The sequence below is a fragment of the Sorex fumeus genome, unplaced genomic scaffold (genome assembly GCF_029834395.1).
Source record: "Sorex fumeus unplaced genomic scaffold, SorFum_2.1 ptg000086l, whole genome shotgun sequence".
NCBI lineage: Eukaryota > Metazoa > Chordata > Mammalia > Eulipotyphla > Soricidae > Sorex > Sorex fumeus.
In genome coordinates this window covers 37613252-37633750 of record NW_026606143.1, presented here as the reverse complement: position 1 = coordinate 37633750, position 20499 = coordinate 37613252, and the positions used below count along the sequence as shown (strand labels likewise).

At 39.5% G+C, this 20499-nt stretch overlaps 1 protein-coding gene across 4 annotated transcripts in view; it reads left to right on the top strand.

Annotated features, from left to right (window-relative positions):
* GLRA2 (glycine receptor alpha 2) overlaps positions 1-20499 on the top strand; it is a 213262-nt gene that overhangs the window by 55509 nt on the left and 137254 nt on the right. For all 4 annotated transcript variants that reach the window (XM_056131184.1, XM_056131183.1, XM_056131185.1 and 1 more), the window contains one exon: positions 19290-19372. In XM_056131184.1, the coding sequence (XP_055987159.1) occupies positions 19290-19372 (83 nt within the window). The remainder of the gene's footprint in view (positions 1-19289; positions 19373-20499) is intronic.

Sequence of the window (20499 nt, the reverse complement as noted above, 5' to 3'; positions counted from 1 at the left end):
ATATGAAAAACCACTGAAAATGCTACAAAAAAAGTATTCATAGAGGAAACAGTGTGAAGATTGTTCTATTTTGTCAGGGGCCATTAAGACATTCTTTAGGATATCACTAACATATTGTTAAAGCTTGAGTGATGTGAGCTTTCGTATATATCTAAAAATATGTATATGTGCATATACATATATATTTCCCTCTACGATTGGTTGCCTACTATTTGAACCCCATCAAATGTGTGTGGTACCCCTGTAGAATGAGTAGGGAGTGTCTTATGATGTGTCGTGCTGCTGCAAATGCAGCCAAGAGGTCCAGGAATACGTTCACTTGTACATGAGGCTCAGCCCAAGTGTGTGGGTATTGGCTGTGAGCATGACTGCAGTTGGGTTCTGGAGGTTTTCGGCTGCTGGGGCTGGTCCCTTGGGGTGGGGAAGGCTCTCATCGGCCCCCCTCTGGGTGCCCCGAGTGAGACAGCCTGTACCATTAACAGCACATCCCCTGCACCCACTCCACCTACCCCCCCCAAAAAATGAATGGTTTGGCATGATCATTGACAACTCCATATTGCTGAAGGCAATATGAGAACTTGATCTCTTATGTTTTCTTAGACTTAAGCTTGTGAGAGACAGTTCCTACGATTCATTTTTGTGTGTGTTCAAATATGCTCTTTAGCAGAATCTATATTAGCCTGTATTCAAAATAAAGTGTTTTCTGAACTCTAGGAACAGTTTTTCTGTGGAAAAAACGTAAGACTCTTAGTTTTTTCTACATTGTATTATGACTATTTCTGTACATAGAAACATGGATTTTTTTCTTAATTAGACAAATTGAGAATCAAATCCAAACTTTGCCATTTATAAAGCTATATAATAAAATCTCCAGTTACCTTAACTGTAAAGTGAGGAAAACCAAGTTTATCTATGAGTATTGCTTTAAAACTGAATGATATAGAGAAAATGACAGAAAATATTTTATGTAAAGTATTAGACGATATTTTAGCTTTGTAGGCCAGACAATCTCATGTTAATTAATCAACTCTGGCATTATAGCCATTGTAGCGAAAAAGAAATCATAGGCAATACATAATGGACATGATTGTATGTCAATAAAACGTCACCAGAACTGATAGTGGACTAGAGTTGGGCCTATGGTCATAATTTTCTAATCCCTGATGTAGTATATCTAGTAATACTTATCTTACTACCTACCACAAAGTATGTGCTCAATAAATTAAATAATGTTATTTTAAAGTTAACATTATTTCTAAACAGTGAGCTCCTTGAAGCCAAGATAGCATCCTTTGTAAACCTGCCCAATGGGCCAAGACAAGGTACTGTATATGCAATAGCTAGTACATTGAAGAAATATTGACATCATAATATCCATAAAATAATTCCTCTTTTCTGCTCAACCTCATTACCAAAAACTGAAAGCTAGTGTCCTTGAAAATAATATGCATAAGTTTGCACACCTACCACCATCAAATTCCAATCTTACAACTTGATAGACTAGAGATCTGGATTATATATTGCACTTTTATAGTTTGACAGCTTGCTGATGGCCAAGAGTCCTAATATCTTGTGAAGCAAAAGAGAGTATTCATTTGCAAAACATGGTAGCTATTGCTTCCATAAAGAAACAGGAAGCTCTCCCTACTTTATTTTTAAAGAAATTAATTTTATTTTTTATAAATTTTAAGGAAACTATTTCACATGAGATGACATGTTCAGTGTAAGAGACAGAACTGTGTATAACCTAAGTTAAGATGGCATGATGACATGGAACTTATACACAACATGATTCCAGCAAAGAGAATTACCAAAAAGAACAGCACAAGAACAGCACAATTGCTATGAATGACCCCAAGGGTCTTGGGGTGGTATTTGCTAGTTTTGATCCCCCTCCCTTCATGGTGGATGGTCTATGAAATCAGAGGAATGATCTTTGGTGAACGAGAACTAGGCATGCCCTTTTAGGGAATGACAATACTTGGCAGATTTGAACTGCAGAATCTAATTATATGCCTGGAAGTGTTTTCAATGAGCCAAATGCTATGCTGAGCCTAGAGATCCAGAGCTGAGTAAGATGCAGTTCCTGCCCTGGCGGGACTCCCGCCTAACAAGGCAGGCTGACACAAGATAAATGAGTCTTAGAAATAAAGCAATGGGGAAAGTGGTCATACGGTTGCAGATGAATTGTGTGACTCAAATGTTAGAATTTGAGGGGCCAGAGCGATAGCACAGCAGGTAGGGCATTTGCCTTGCACGCAGCCGACCCGAGTTCGATCCCCGGCATCCCATATGGTGCCCCAAGCACAGCCAGGAATAATTCCTGAGTGCAAAGCCAGGAGGAACCCCTGAGCATTGCTGAGTGTGACCCAAAAAGCAAAAAAAGTTAGAATTTGAGAACTGACACCCACACTTCTGTTTGAGTCACTGGACTCAACTTACCAAGAGAGCAAGAATTAGTGCTATCCAAGCTGCAGATCCAGCCTAACTGGCTCCAGTTACTGGTGTTTTAAAGTCCAAGAAAGCCCCTAGTGAAGTATCATTTGGTAGGAAACTTGCCCCTACTCTTAGGTTTATACTGGAAAGACCTCTGGGGAAAAGGGAACCACTGGCCTACATACAAAGCAATAAACAGCTGACATGAAGAATTTGATATCTTTCTGACAGTAGATTTGATATCTGTGAAGAATAGTGAGAACACATATTTAATTACTTAAATACTTAACCATGTGGCCCACATTTTTTAAAATAATGGTCTGTGGTGGTCTGTGGTGGTGTTTCGTATTTGCATTTTCCTGAAACCTAAGGCAAGTGATGATAGCATTCCTTCCAGGAAAATTCCGTGCATTCTTAGCTTTGTACGAACTCTGCATGGAAACCAAAGCCCCCAAATAAACAAAACACAGCTATGCAATCCACTGGTTTTATTACAAGCAATATCACACTTTTCAAGGTTTTATATTTCCCAAAAGGCAGGGGTCTGAAAAGGGAGGTGAGGGCAGAAAAGACAGTACATCAGGTAAGGCACATGCCATGCATGCAGCCCACCTGGGTTTGACTCTGAGCACCACTCATGATCCCCTAAGCACCACAAGGAGTGATCCCTGAGCACAAAGCCTGGAATAATAGATGAGCACCTCCAATTGTATCCTCCAAAATAATAAAGAGATAACACTGGACCAGAATTTCACGTGTGTCAGATTCACACACTGTGGATGAAGTCGGTGGTCACCGCCAGTGGGTCTTATATGAGGTGGGGAGGAGAGAGACAGTCACTGTCTCCCGATCAGCTTTTGCCCCCAGGTACCTGCTAGGAAGGCCAGAACTGATCTAAAGAAAGTCTTAGATCAGTCACTTCAAGTCTGAAGTGAGCCCCTGCACGGAGTCGGGTCTAGGTCTCACCCAGGATTTAGAGGTTCTTGTCTTCCTTGCAGAAAGGGATTTCAGGAGTAGACAAGCAGTGAAGTTTAAAAAAAAGTGTTTATGTGGACAAGGAAGGAGGGAGAAAAAGTGAGAGAGAATAATGCACTCAAGAGAGAACATGTGCTTCTCCAAAGATGGAGAGTCCCTACATACATCCCAGCATTAGATAGGAAAGCATGAAAGCACACACCTCCAGAAGGGAGATGTGGCTGACACATGTGCTTGGGCGCCACCTGTGCTCGGCCACATGGACATAAGTAGCACATGGGCCCAGGCAGCATATGCCCAGGCTTCCTCTGTTCAAGTTGGGTTTTATAGAATTTTTCCAATCTGCCCCATGCGGGGCTTTTCTACCTAGTAAGAGTCCGTTGCTAGGGTGGTTGCCAAGGGGGTTGAGTTGGGAGTGGTCAATGGCCTTCTTTGAAATTCCTTTCCTGCCCTTTGGTTCCTGCTGGGGTTTCTCTCAGAAGGGGGTCCCAAGCTTTCTCTGGTCTGTGGCTGGTGCCAGGTGAGGATCTTATCAGGGCTTGGTTACTGTGTTCAGCCTTGGCCCTGTTGGTTTTATTATTTCTTAGGAAATCCATTGTCAAGGGGTTCTTCCCTGTCTAACTGTCTACTTTAGTAAAATTTAAACAAATCTTTTTTTTTTTTTTTTGGTGGTAGTGGTGGGGAATACCTGATGGTACTCAGGATTTCCTCTGCCCTGCACTCAGGAATCACTCCTGGAAGGACTCAGGGAGCCATCTGAGCTGTCCCCCATCAGTAACGTGCATCAGTCATATGCAATGCAACTGTTCTACCCACCATACTATCTCTTCAGTCCCTCAGTAATTCAGTGTTAGAGAATCTGGGGACATGATGCAGGACACAGACTTTGATGGTAATAAAGCATGAAATCTATTTTTGTCCACTTCTCTTTTAACATTCACTCCTGTAGTAAGTTTGATCTTACATTTTCCTCAGAAAGGTTGTTATTAACCCACCGCATAAATATTGATCATCACTGCCCAAGGTAAAAGCAAGTACACACTACTTGTGCCATACTCTATATATCCTCTAAAGTGAGTCCAATTCTAAATTTCTGTCACTGAAAAGGTCTGACTCCCAGAGTTTGATAGTGAGGTAAGCCTTGAGTGCTGTACATCTTATTGTTCAAACAGTATTTGTTGGAAGTCAGGGCATTGCACAACACATTGTAAGATGAAAGGAAGGAAAAAGGAGAAAGCGTTTTTGGGAGAGAAGCAACTTGCTTCCTATGTATACTACGTCTTTGGTGTCTGTTTTCTTCTTTTGCTTCCCAGTGAATTTTATGCTACAATGCTGGCTTTTCTAGGAGTAACACTGTAGCACTGTCCTCATGTTGTTCATCAATTTGCTCAGGCAGGCACTAGTAACGTCTCCATTATGAGACTTGTTGTTACTGTTTTTGGCATATCGAATACGCCATGGGGAGCTTGCTAGGCTCTGCTGTACAGGCAGGATACTCTCGGTAGCTTGCCAGACTCTCCGAGAGGGACGGAGGAATCAAACCCGGGTCGGCTGCATACAAGGCAAATGCCCTACCTGCTGTGCTATCGCTCCAGCCCTTTCTAGGAGTATAGGCTTTTTCAAAATTTAAAGTAATTAACTTGTGAAATATTTCATCAAAAACCCTTGCTTTACCAAGGTGGAAATGATTTCTTCCAGAAGTTAGATGAGCTAAAATAATGGAGCTCATGTAATAAAAGACTAGGACAAGAATAAAAGATCTTGATTCCTATTTCAGTGTTTGGGAATCCAACATTAAACCTTCAGTGGCACCAAGACAAGTACAAAGATGCAAACAAATACAATTTGAAAAGACATCATTTCAGAACCAATCTTACTGGGACTCATTTTTACAAAAGGGCTGTTGGGGAAAGAAGTTAAGCTTTAGGATCGGAACATCAAGCGTCTTCAAATTCTGCAAATGTCTGAAAAGGCTTTAAATTCAAAGCATAACAAAGTACAACTGGCTTTACAACAAAAACGTATTTGATAGCTTTATATGGCATATGTTATACAGCATGTCTACTCTCTGAAAATTTTTACTATCCGGGGATCAGAGGACCAAAGAGATCCATTAAAGCTCGTAAGGCAGTTCCTTGCCATCAGGCAACCTGTTGAGAACTCATTTTCAAAATCAGAGAAAGAGTTTTTATATTCTCTCTTCACAGCCAATAATAATAATGTTACTCTAACACTGTGCAGAAATTCTTCCTTATATTGGGGCTGGAGACTAGTAGAGCACGTAAGGCACTTGCCTTGCACATAGCTAACTGAGGTTCAAATCCCAATATCCCATATGGTCCCATGAGCCCACCAGGACTGATCCCCGAGTGTAGGCCACAAGTAAGCACTGAACACAGCAAGGCGTGGCCCAAAAGCAAAAAAAGGAAAAAGAAATAAAGACATAGAGACAAAAAATTCTTTTTTAGATAACTTAAATCACATTTACCACAACTTAAATCAATCTCTCTTCTCTACATTTGTGAACATGATAAATGACCACCATTTTTTCAGAAGAATGGAGGACTGCCTGTCTTAATTTTCATATAGTTTGGTCCTACTAGTGTTACTGATTTGATTTTACAGTGCATCCTTCAATACTAAGAGATATTTCATCTCACAGTTTCCAGTTTTTTCTAGTTTAGGGTCTTAACTCTGAACCTTGTGATTTTGAACGCAACTTTTGAAACTTCTGTACCATACTACACAAAGGTTTTACCTTTGAACTTAAATGTCTGTTCTCATAATTAGATGTACGAACTCATAAAATGTACCTTAAGTCTCAATTTCCTCAGATTTTAAAAAGAGTTTTGGTTGTCCAATGACAGATGAGTGGATAAAGAAATTGTATATACACATAATGGAATATGTCTCAGATTTTTCAAAAATGAGGTAAAATCTTGTTTTTGCTACAGCTTGGATAGAACAAGGAAATGAGCACAGTCCACTGAAAGCAAACCCTGGGCTCTGGCAACAAAACTGAAGTTACAAAGTTGGGGGTGGACTGGAGTTGATGGGTCGGGAAGAAAGAAGCAAACCTAGAGTGACCTAAAGACAGAGGTGGAGGGTCTTTGGCAAATTGGTGGTGGTGGAATACTAGTTACATACATGAAAAGCATACGCACAAACATTATGTAACCATGTTACCTCAATAATAATAATATTTTAAAATAAATATTTTAATTTGGTTAAGAACACTAGAAGATTCGAATATATGGCATTGCTATATCGATACAGTCAAGGATGGCATTGTCATAAACTCTAGAAAAAATACTAAGATATTTTCTTATCATTTCACAAGTTCTGTTATGAACTTATGAGCTCTAAGACAAACAGGAAACTTACCAAGATTTCTGCAAACTAAACATCATTCCTTGAATGTGACCCTATATATAAGGTCTCTTAACCTGAGAGCTAAGAGAGGTCCTCTAACGACCCTAAGGTATATGCAAATTTTATGATGTATATTTAATCGTGTGTGTGTGTTTAAAGCTCCCTATCTTTCTTAAAGAAGATATGAACCTTTGTTAACAATTTTGTCTATAGGTTTATTGCTTTTCTCCAGTATGAAGATTTCTGAAGTTAAGCTAACGAAATATGATTGGCATTCAGTGTCCTATTTGATCAAATCAGGTGTGGGGAGGTTTATGCTACTTTCAAATTCAAAAAGTTCCCCAAACTATAATTATATGATCTTCCTCTAGAAAAGCATCCTGTTTGCTAAGGCATCTCTTGACTCATCAACAAACTTTACTTCACCTGAAAATTATTCCTTTCTGGCACTGGAGGTGATTTGCTTGTTAACCTCCTTTTTATAATTCCAGGTGTTGATGATTCAGTGTTCTGCCTTCCCAGCAGTACTTGAGTTGTAACAGAGAACTCTTAGGGATTGTCAAGCTTTCTCCCTCAGTTGAAAGATTACAGGTATCACTGAGAGTAGGTGAAGTGTAGATTTTTAGTCAGACATCCAAATACACTCCCCAAACAATCCTGTCTCATAACTGACTCTCCCCACTCACATGACAGGTCAACTTTTCTCACATAGTCTCCTGTCCTTGAATCATCCTACAGCTGATGCAAGAACTTCAAAAGGTTCTAACTTTAGTTGTATAATGATTTTTATGGCAGAGGAAAAAAAATACTCTAGATGTCAGAGCCAAAAATAAAATGCACAGTGAACTAAGACCTGCCTAAATGTTACCAATGGTGATACTTTATCTTATTCACAATTTTGATAAGACAGTATGCCTGTGTTGAAAAGACAGCTATGAAAAGCTGCTATTTATTATCTTTATGCATATTTGTACCATGTTTATCTTTATATCCTATAATCCAGGCAAAATTATATTCTCATTTTCCAACGCTGTATCCAAATCCTCATTAGCTCTGTGACTTGACTTAATGCAGTAATTAATGACTGTAACATAAGCGCCCACATCAGAATTAAGTAGCAAGGCTTCACAGAAGTGCTGTGAAATTCCATGGGAACCACAATGATTCCATTCTTCCTGGAGACAAACAAGGCTAGAGGGTAGGAGGTGCTAGCATGCACATAATCCCCATGACTACACTGGCCTGTGAAATTTAACAGTAGATTCAACATAGCCATCGCTGACAAGTCATTGGAAGACAATTAAGGACACCTGTAATTATCTGACATTCCACACTGAAGTGCACTAAGCAAGGTCTGCCCTTATCTTAGCCACCATTTCCTTTCAAAGGATGATAAAGCAAATATTGGGTATTTTATTAGAGAAATGATGCTACATTTCAGCAGCCGGGTAGCATCAGTGAGCATCAAAAGCATCAGTGAGCCTGGGAATTAAAGATAGCATGGTGTTACTGACTGAAGTCAGTCAGAGGAAAAAAGGACAGATACAGAATCTCTCTCATATGCGGGAATTAAACACATCAAAGGAGCAGCAAAAGGCCAAAGACGACACAACTGGAGAACTGATCCACACAACTACTGAGTTAGACGATACTGAGAGAGGGGGCTGTTGAGGTCCTTGGGAGAGGGAAGTGAGGCACCAATGAAGGGTCTGGTGGCGGAATTACGTGCATGGGGAACCATCAACAACAATAGTAAACCACAGAATCGGGTTTTTTTTTAACACTTGTTTAAAATTTTTTTAAAAGCCCTATTGTGCTGGAGGGGTTCTGATGCCCCTCCAACCACCCCTTTGTGGAGCAACCACCTCAGGAAATCCCTCACACCTGGCTTCGGCCCTGGAAACCCCTGAGGCAGAGAGGTCCAAGCAGGAGAGGCTAATATTACCAGCCAAGGGCTTGCACCCCAACTTTGGGACCCACCCTAGTGGGAAGCCAGGTTGTGCATCTGAGAAAGTCAAAGGGGCTCAGGACTCACCCCAGAGCTCAAGCAGCTTCAAGTGGGGAAGAAAGGTTGTTCCCAGGCGCCCAAGAGTTGACACGTGTCTGACAGACACTTGAGGTGTCCCCTCTACGCGCCCTTAAGCTGCACTACAAAGCTCCAGCTTCTCCTAAGCTGGGCACTTACTCCAACCTCTGCCCAGGCTGTCGGCACTTTACGGCGTTACTGCATTATGACGGAGCTCGCTTTACGGTAGAGCCGTTTTCATCTGCTCCAGCTGATGAGGCTCCCATAGCCCATCTACATAAAACTGCTGAAATAAACATGGGATTCCGATCTCTTTCAAGATAATGTCTTCATTTCCAAAGGATAAATGCAAGAAATGGAATCTGGGGAGCCTTTGTAGCCCTATTTTGCTTTCTATTTCTAGTTTTTACTTCGTAAAATATGTAAGCCTGGGTTGGAAGCTAGTACGGTGGTAAGTCCTGAGAACTGCCAGGTGTGGTCCAAATTTATAGGACTTGTTGTTTGTTTATTTTTTAGGCTACACCTGGTAGTAATGTATATTTCTTTATCATGTATCATATAATAAATGAAAATAATAAATAACTAATTAGTAACAATAAATATAATTTATTTTATATATTTATATATATTTCAGGATATATATCCTGAAACTGTAAAACTCAAAATCATGAATATTAAGTTCCTTAACATTAAGGTAAAGGTAAAGGTAAAGGCCCTCTCGTTGATCATCGATTTGCTCGAGCGGGCCCAGTAACGTCTCCATTGGAGACTTTGTTGTTACTGTGTTTGGCATATGGAATACTCTCGGTAGCTTGCCGGGCTCTCCTTAACATTGATATGGATTAATATTGTTTGGGATTTGGCACCAAAAGCAGAGGCGACAAAAGAAAAAGTGAACAGTGGACTCCATCAAACCAAAAAGCTTCTGACTAGTGAAGGAAAACCATCAACATGACAAAAAGCTGAAGGGGAGATTTTCATTCACAGATCTAATGAAGGACTAAGAATAAAATATATAAATAATTCATACAACCCAATAGCAAAAGAATGAACAATCTGAGGTAGTGGGTGTGGCTCACACAGTAGAGCACATGCCTTCCATGCAGTCAGGTTCTAGTTTCAATCACAACACTGCATGGACACATAAATATCACTGGACATGGTTCTCCACAACAATTCAAAAAGAATTGGGGGAGGGGGGTTGGAGCAATAGTACAGTGAGTAAGGTGTTTGCCTTGCATGTGGCCGACCCCGGTTTGATTCCCAGCATTCCATATGGTCCCCAGAGCACTGCCAGGAGTAATTCCTGAGTGCAGAGTCAGGAGTAACCCCTGTGCATAGCCGGGGTGACCCAAAAAGCTAAATAAATAAATAAATAAATAGGGCTGTGCAGATAGCCAAACGTGCGGGGCATATAATTTGCATGCCTTAGGCTCAGGTTTCATTCCTGATACCAAATGGTCCCTTGTACATCATAAGGAACAATTCCCAAGCACTGAGCTGGGTGTAGCCCTTGAGCACCTCCAAGTGGCTCCAAATCACCCCCCCACCACCGAAAAGAAAAATCAATTGACCATTTGGTTTTACTTACTTAATTTATAGGGTCCACCTGCAGCAATGTTCAGGGGGCCATGTAGTGCTGGGAATAAATCTCAAAGTCATGTACCCTATCAACTTGATCTGTCTTAGCCAGTAGTTGTTTAATCAGAAGTTTTATTCCCTCAGCTCCAGACTCATACTAAATACTCAATGAATGTTGCAATCACTCTAGATTGGCTATAGAATAAAGGGGAGAGAAGAGAAGGAGTCAGTTATCTTCATTCATTCCCCATAGGCAGACACTTCCTCATCCTGTACCTGTTAAACTAAAGCTCCATTCACCTTACATGCTTAGACCCAAGCAGAGGAATAGTCTTCTTCCTTGTAGGTAGATACTTTCCTTCCTTGGTTTTTCTCCCTTGGAGTGGTAGCCCATAAAACAGGTGGTAGTTGCATCTTCTTTCAGTTAGCGGCTTGACTGATTCTCACCATCTTGGTTAGCTGCTTATTACAAGTGAGTAGAGGAATTCTGCTTTGTTGTATTATCTCATCAAGGATTGACTATCACACCATCTGATCAGAACACCATTTCTTTTTTTTTTTTTTTTAGTTTTGGTTTTAGGGCAACACCTAACAGTGATCAGGGCGTACAGCATCTCTGTACTCAGCAATCATTCCTGGCAGGGTTCAGGGATCAAACCCACGTCATCTGTGTGCAAGGCAAACACCCTGCCTGCTGCTTGCTCTCCAACAGAACACCATTTCTCTCCAGTTTAGACACAGTGTCCATGGATAAGTCAGATCTAATTATCCTAATGTGCCAGCTAGTGAGATATTACCTTCATGAATGTTTGAGTATAAAACATATACTATATGTGAAATAACCTAAAATTTTAAATGTAGCTAAAAATGTGGGCAGTATTAATTATCTGAATCATTGGTAATGTCATATCTTCTTGCCCGTTATGTTCAGTTTAGCCCTCTTCTATTCAACACTTTCAAAACATTTTTGCTCAGGAAATATCAAAGCATTTGGAAAAGTTTTAGCTGCAGATTTATCTGGCTTTCCAAGTTGAATCCAATCCATATTTGGACTTAATTAACATGGACTAACCATATGCGTACACATTTTCTAAAGGGACAAGACACAGATGGGAGCAGATATTGTATTTTTGTCCTTCCCAGCTAGTATTGCTCAATGCATATGGGTATTTTCTGTGATGCCTTTATAATGTTTGGTAAACATGGGCCTTCTTAGTTAGCCACTGAGATTTTATTCAGGGTAAAGGAGTAGCTGATGGCCCAACAGTGTTACCATTCGTCTCCACAATCTCCCGAGGTCAGCAGAGAAAAGCAAGCCTTCTTCCCACTTCAACTGTCTGTGTCTAACCATACAACTTATGACTAATCTGAGGTTCAGGTTTTAGCATTAGACAATTCTGAAAAATTCATTTATCTCTGCCACCCTAGACATACTGTTCTGAGTCCTATTGGCATCCAGTTTCATCCTTCCATTTGATACTCAGCAAGAATGTCTGCTCTAGGGGATATCCATATGGATTCTTGGAATCTATCATTTCATATGCACAAAGGGGGAAATGACTAACTGGACTTGAAACACTATTTAGATGAAGCACTATTTGTGTCTAAATAGTCATAGGGATCTATAGCTTAAGGTCTATTAGATAATTACACTGCTCAGGGCCTGTTCCTGACTTTGCATTCAAAGATTCCTCCTGCCTGACTTGGGCAACCTACCCCTTTGTACTATCACTTTGGCTCATGTCCTCCCACCTCTTTAGTCAGCTGTCCTAGTTTCTAGACATGTCCACATATTTTTGGTTTTCAGTGGACTGCGGCTTTACTTTCCTGATATCACCAGCATGCCTCTCCATTGTGACTGAGCCCTTCTCATTAACTGTCTCCTTACTACCCCTGGGTCCAACCACCTAGAAATCACCTTAGACCTAAATATCCTGTCCTATTTAAAGGAGAAAACAGTAGTTCTTTCTTTTCTTATATTCTACCTTTTATTTATTTTTTTTCAATTTTTATTAGTGAAACACCACGAGGTACAGTTGTAGACTTACAAATTTTTGTGCTTGGGTTTCATTTATACAATGATCAAGTACCAACTGTGCCTAAAACAGTAGTTCTTCAAGAGAGTTTGTGTGCTACTGGAAAATAACAGACCCATATCTCAGTCATCTTTTCTATTTTCAACTCAATTTTTCTTCTTTTTCTCTATCACATTGACAGTAATTAAAGTTATTCGTTGGGACTTGGTGAAATAGTGCTTTTCAAAGTGTGTATCAGGACACCAGCATCAGTTAGACCTAGGCAGCTGATGAACACGGCCTAAGAGTCTGAATTCCTACCAAGCACTTAATATGACACATTCCTACCAGAGTGTGAAACCCAGCAGTGTGAAGACTTTCTTGATCAGACAATCAGTTTAGCAGTGTCAAAATTTTAATCCACTGGCTCCCAGACTCATCCCTTCCTCTCCCCATGTGTAGGTTGTATTCATAACATACTTTTAACTTGACTTCTAACGTACCCCCAGGCTAATTTCACTTACAGTTGAGATGGGTTAAGATGACACTCATTTGATACTTGATGTATCCTGTCAAATTTTCCTGACATGAGAATGTCACATGGTTCATAAATTTCAAGGTATAACTGGGAGGAAAGATTCAACAGATCTACATTGTAGTGAAGGCTGTGCTTGTTCTTAGAGCACAAACAGAGTGAGTTCTAAGGCGTTATGTGCCAAAGCCCTATGGGGGTAATAAGTATCTCACCTACTTACTCAACTTGCCAACAGTTCCTATTTTAAGAAACATTATTCCTTATACTCAAGGCTTTTATCATATTCAAGAGTGCAGAGTTACCATAGGAGGAAAACTGGTCCCTTACCCTTAAATAATAGTGTTCGTTTGGGGACCACACCCAGCTGTGCTTAGGGCTTAATCCTGGCTCTGTGCTCAGAGCATCACTCTTGTTAACGTCAGGAGGACCATATGGGTTGCCAGGAATCAAACCCAGGTCAGTTGTGTGGAAGACAGTTGAATCATAGCAAATTAATCTTGGCCTTGAATCAGCAATTTTGAGTGGGATAGAGTTGTGGACAGGGAATGTGGCCCAGAGATTTACCCAAGGATAAGTAGCTCTGTATGGATAAGCAGGCCTACCACCTACCACCAGTTCTGAGAAGCCCCAGTCAATGATGCTGGACAAAGTCAGAGGTGTTTTTTAAAGAAAATAATCATGAGAAGTATGGATGAGAAACATGAACGGATCACCAATGCATCTATGACCCACTCTACAGGCTTCACTGACCAATGAGGATGATTAATTAGTAACAGATTCCTTTTCTAAGGAAGAAACATAGTAGAGTGGAACATGATAAATGGACTTTGGCATCAATTAAAATTGGGCTCAAATCTAACTTTGCTTACTGGTTTATGACTTTGGGAAAATTACTTAACCTCTCTGAACTTCAATTTTCTCATCAAAAACAAAGGTAATACTATCTGTCTCGCCTGATAGTACTTTGTGGTTGTAAAATAATGAGTTCTTGACCTACAGCAGGTGCTTAGAGAATTATAAGTATTGACATAATCTTTATAATCACTTTCATTTTTATTTTTTCTTCTTAAGAATTTTAACCCTAAAAGAGTTCTAAGGTCCTGTCCCTTTTGATGATGCCTATACTGCCGAGGATTTATAGTGTGCTACTTAAAGGGTGTTAAACACAGTTCCTAGCAAAAGAACAACAGTAACTCTTTTTCCTCCTGAAAAACAGAAAAACATTCTCTCATCTTTCCTCTTCGTACAAGAGAGGATACTAGAATTTAATTGGTCATCAAACTTTGTTTAAGGCATGCTTATTGATCACTCATCAAAGTCTGTATTTCTTTCTCCCTCCCTCCCAATTCTAGTATGACATTCCTTATGAACTATTTGCCCATCGCAATCAAGTAAAGAGCTGGATGTGTTTAACACAGTAACAGGAAATGACTGACTTCTATCCTTCTAGCAATTGGGAGAAAAGTTCTGGCCATGAACCTACTGCCTAACCAAGGCTTGAGGACAGGTGGACCAAGTTTCCCTTCAGCTCACCTTGCGTAGCTATTTGTAATGGAAATAAGCCTTGCTGGTTTCCTTTGAGACTCTTGTCATTGGGCAAATCCTATAGGCTCTGATACCCAGGCCCCTTTCTTCCAGTTTCTTAATCTATAGGATGAAACCCTGATCTTCTCCCCTGGAGCTTCTGGACATTGACTTATTCATTACTGCACAAATGTTTATTCACGCATTGCACTCTTTAAGAAAGTAAGAGTGTATCTTTTATAGGTGCTGCATTGTAGTAAAGGAAAAAAATAAATGAATAACATAATATTAGATTCAAGAATAGTTAAGATCACTGAAATAGCTTACAATGTCTGCAGCTATCAGTTAAGCTTCAAGAACTGGTTTTGTGAGGAGGGTGGAATGAATAGAAAAACAAAAAGGAAGACAAAGGACAAGAAAGGTGAGATTTGGGGAAACTAACTTCTTGTGTTGTTTTATTCTCTTGCCTTTAAAATAAAAATTTTGGGCTTTCTTACTCTCTTGTAAAGAAAGAAGCAGGGCCCTTGTAAGGGAATTTTACTCTTTACCTTGTGAGAACAGAATCAGGGCCACCCTGGACGCAAGTATATCTGCCACAATGACATTGCAGGGATGTGTGATAATGCTTCAGGAAATGAGTTACTTAACAAAAAGCAAATGGAATATAGGTGGCTTCAGTCCACTGCCTTCAGGTACAATGACCTTAATATTTCAGATCCAGGGGAAGAGGGAAGAACATCTGACATGCTGTAGGCAGTGTCTGCTAACAAAACAGTTGGAGTTTCAATTAGAATTCTTAATTCAGTGAGACCCACCAAAAGGAGATAAAAATCACTCACCTATTTAGTATACTGATGTATGTTGTTTCTGTCCTATGCTGGGTTTTTTGGTTTATTTTTGTTTATTTAATAAAAATAGCTTTAATTTAATCAAAATAGCATTTTTAATATTCGATTCAAAAATATTTGAGGTCATTGAGATAGCTTCCAGTGCCTGTGGCTATCATTTAAACTTTAAGAGCTGTGAAGCGAGTGGAGTGGGTTTATTTCCCATCCCTGTGGTGCTTACTTTGGGAGGTTCCTGATGGGGGAGAGAGCAGAAGGAAAGCATTCTGGGGTGATAAGACTGTTCTAAACCAGGGTGGGTGGAGATGTAATGTCACTATGCTGTGATTTAGGATTTGTGCATTTCTCAAGGAAGGATCTAGAGAATATCATATTGAATGAGGTCAGCCAGAAGGAGAGGGACAACTACAGAATGATCTCCCTCATATGTGGGATATAAAGGGACATAGTAAGGAAGTAACAAATGTGCAAAAGGAACAGAAACAGAAAACTGGTGTACAGAACTGAGTTGTGGGGTGGGGGGATATAGGATGCGGGGATGGACCTGTGACCATCAGAGGGATGGGAAGTGAGGGCTTTGCTGGAGGGTGTCACTAGAGTGTTGCACCCATAAAACTCTACCAGTAACAGTACTGTAAATCATGGAACTTAAATTAAAATGTTAAATCATTTTAAAAATGATAATTAAATTTTAAGGGAGTTTTGTATCTCTACTATCTTAAGAATATACACTAGAGGAAGAAAAATGGGGAAATAAATAGAGGACAAGTCTGGATTTTAGGCTGACAGATGTGTTGTATACTAGGTAGGCATCATAAATTATGGCTTCTACAGCCCATAAAGGGACTGATTAGATCTTTACAACTTCTTCACATTGCTCAGTTGATCACATGATTTAGTAACCTCTGGAGTGCTAACTTTCCTTCTCATTATTGTCACCCATTCTGTTTTAATACAAAAGCCCAGCTAGCAAGGAAATTGGGGAAAAATCTGGAGGAAAAAAATATCAAGTGAGTTTTCAGTTGAGACAAAATTCAGGGTACTTAGAAGCTTGTTGAGATTTTCTCAATGATATTTTCATACTATAGGGTTTTTTTTAATTTTTATTAGTGAGACACCATGAGGTACAGTTGTAAAGGTAAAGGCCCTCCCGTTGATCGTCGATTTGCTCGAGCGGGCCCAGTAACGTCTCCATTGGAGACTTTGCTGTTACTGTGTCTGGCATATCCAATACTCTCGGTAGCTTGCCGGGCTCTCCGAGAGGGGCGGAGGAATCGAACTCGGGTCGGCCATGTTGGCTGCGTGTAAGGCGAACGCCCTACCCGCTGTGCTATCGCTCCAGCTCAGTTGTAGACTTACAAATTTTTGTGGGTTTCAATTATACAATGATTAAATACCCATCCCTTCACCAGTGCCCATTTCCCACCACCACGGATCCCAGTATCCCTCCCACCCCCCATTCCCCCCTCCTACCCTGCCTCTGTGGCAGGGCATTCCCTTTTGTTCTCTCTCTCCTATTGGGTGTTGTGGTTTGCAAAAGAGGCAATGGGTGGCAATCATGTTTGGTCTATAGTCTACTTTTAGCATGCTTCTCCCATCCTGGGAGGATCCTCCCAACACCTTTTATTTGGTGCTCCCTTCTCTATCTGAGTTCCCTTTCCCCCTAGCATGTGTGGCTGGCTTCCAAGTCATGGAGTAAAATTCTTGGTACTAATCTCAGCCATTCTTGGGTGTTAGTCTCCTATTTTGTTACTTTATCATACTATAGTTTTAACCCCAATGTTCTGAGTTTCTATAGGACAGATCTACCACAAAGGCAAAATTGATCATGCATCAGGCCTCTTTTCCCTACATAAGTGTAACAAGTTTGCTAAAAAATCATATTTAGCAATACTATGTCTAAAAATGCTAAAAGTTAATTTGTTTCCAGCAGTAAGCACATTATAGTTGAAAGCCATAGTGTGTGGTTTCAAGCTTAGTTCATTTTCATGATCACTTTCTGAGATATCAAGAGTAAACTTTTCCAAATCATAATGATATTTCCAGATATTTTGGTTTTGATTCACTTCAGAAAATTATGCATATGCCCCTTGATAGTTTTGCATAATTAACATATTTTTGTATTATTAAAATATTCCCTTTTAAAATGATTTATGTTCTGAGGGTGGAGAAAAGCCACACCTGGTGGTGCTCAGGACTCAGTCCTGGCTCAGTACTCAGGGATCACTCTTTGCAGGGCTATGGGAGGATACTCGGTGTTGGGAATTAAACCCAGGTATGTCATGTGCAAGGCAGAGGGGTTGCTTGATGTGCTATCTCTCTGGTTCTAAAAACATTCATTTTATTTAAAAATTGAAAAATAAATAGATTGTCATTTTGTTAGTAACAATTTTAAATTCATAGATCCTTTGGGGTTTATTCTTCTGCCTTAACAAAATACCACATTTTTTAAAAAATCTTGGTAACTAAGTAGTTTCACATGCATTCATTTACTCTGCACTTAAAAATGTCCATGGCATTAATGTCAATAATCTTTCCAAAGTATAAATTATTCATACTGAGAAAATAATCCAGTTGTCTGTATCTTAATCTTGAAATGAACTATTCAGTTAACAAAAATGTTTTCCGACTAAACTGATATTTCTAACTCAGTTTTTAAAACTTCACAGCTATTTTTCCTTTAGAAACATGCTGTTTGTGCTATGTCAGTATCCCAGAGAGGCTACATAATTGATTTAGGAAGAAGATAATATACTGTATGTTTATGACAAAAGTTTAACTACAATAATGATATGATTGCCATAATAGCAAAAGATTACTAAATAAGATAGAATTTTATAATTATACATTTCAGCTCTTACTTAAAGAACAGTATGTTTAGAGGCTGGAGTGATAGCACCATGGGTAGGCATGGGTAGGGCGTTTGCCTTTCATGCGGCTGACCCGGGTTCAATTCCCAGCATCCCATATGGTCGCCCGAGCACCGCCAGGAGTGATTCCTGAGTACAGAGCCAGGAGTAACCCCTGAGCATCGCTGGGTGTGACCCAAAAAGCAAAAAAAAAAAAGAACAGTATGTTTAATAACATGGAGAAAGAGATTCAAATAACCTATACTTACTAATACAATAACATAGGCTAAATAAAGAGAAAAAAAATTCTGAATCATCTCCTCAACCAGAAATATCCACTATTAATATGCTAATGTGTCTATAACCAGCATTGAAAACATCTTTTTATATAATTGGGATTACACTGCAATGTTTTGTATCTTGCTTTTGTTCTTTTTAATGATTTTGAAAATCATCAGCATGTGTTCTTTGTCTAATATCACTTTAAATCCCAAACACTGTCTCTTTTTTTATTAAATATTTTTTTACCGCAATGTCTCACTAATAAAATTTTTTTAAAAAGTCTCACTAATAAAATTTAAAAAAAAAGAACTGTGATTTGCAAAGTTATTGATAGTTGAGTTTTAGGCATATAATATTTCAAAACCAATCCCACCACCCGTGCCCACTTCCCTCCCATACTCCACATTCCTACTCCAGCCCCACCTGCCACTATGACAGAACATTACAAAGTTTGGTGGTTGCAGCTTAGATTCATGTTTCCAGTGTTGTTGAGTCTGCCAAACGCTCACCTTAAAATATGACAAACACTCACTACATTTTTTGCTTCATCTCATGGAAAATATTTAGAATGAAGCAGAAAGAGGAAACAGAAGGGAGCCATGCTTGATTCTATAATACACCCAAGACCAAGGCCATCAGGTTGGAAGGTGGTAAAAGAATAATGGAATTCTATAAATTTTAAAATTTGTCAATGCCTAGAGTTCATTTGAAAAGTAGAAAGTATTGACCTTACACCTTTGACTTTATTTTTGGACTTCGTTTTACTTTACTTAATGACAAATGAGGTTTGATTTGTTTCTTAAAAATCAGACCTCACAGGCTTAATTTTTCCCCCTTTTCTTTTCCAAGACTCACCTTGACCTTATCCTGTCCCATGGACTTGAAGAACTTTCCAATGGATGTCCAGACATGCACAATGCAGCTGGAAAGTTGTAAGTCCTACTTGTTGAAATACCTGCCTGCTTGTTTGTACCAATGATTTGGCGCCTTTGGTGTGTGATGTTTAAAAATATGTTCCTTGAGACTCATTCTCTACCTACTTCACAGTCCCCAATGTTCCTACGGGGATGAGCAAAAGTGTATGAAATAGAGATTATATTCAATATCACTGTATCCTTGTATCACTGTCATCCTGTTGTTCATCTATTTGCTCGAGCGGGTGCCAGTAACATTTCCATTCATCCCAGCCCTGAGATTTTAGCAGCCTCTCCTTACTTGTACTTCCCAACGGTACCATATTGGAGACTCTTTCAGGGTCAGGAAAATGAGACTCGTTATTGTTACTGTTTTTGGCATATCGAATATGCCACGGGGAGCTTGCCAGGCTCTGCCATGTGGGCGGGATACTCTTGGTAGCTTACTGGTCTTTCCGAGGGGATATTCAATATAGAATGGACGATCTTACAAACTTAAATGACAAATAACTCACCCTTCCTCAAAAAGTAATCCCGATTTAGAAACTTTTTCTCTGAATGAAAATGTTTCCTGGGAAAATTTTTAGTTGTTCAACTTCTAAATAAAGCATTCTCTAATCAGAAATTGTGTTTCTTTCCATCTTATGTATGGAAGGAGATATTAGCCATGGCTTATAGACATACTAGAAAAGTTCATAGAGTTATAATATAATGTAATAATATCATTGATGGTCTATGATTATATGCCTTTATTCCCAAAAGAATTCTTGCAAGAAGTGGTAATTGTTTTCAGGAAAAGAGACAGGTGTCTTAGCCAGAAGAGGATCAAAGGCATGGAATAAGGTAGAGTAAGACAGACTCTAGAGAGAGGCATCTAGGCATCTGTCCCTTAGATAAATAGTAGTACACAAAGATAGGGTGAAGAAAGTAGGCAAACGCTTTCTACTTGGTCCCGTAGCTTTGAAGTCACAGATATCCTTGACATATGCCATAAATTAATGACGTTTTAAAAGTACAGCAGGTTCTTGAATAACATCAGTCTGCTCAATGTAGGCTGGGACACTTCCCCTCATCAACAAAATATTATAACAAAACAACATTGCATGAAATGACATTTTTGAGTGACCTGTTTTATTCATATGTCT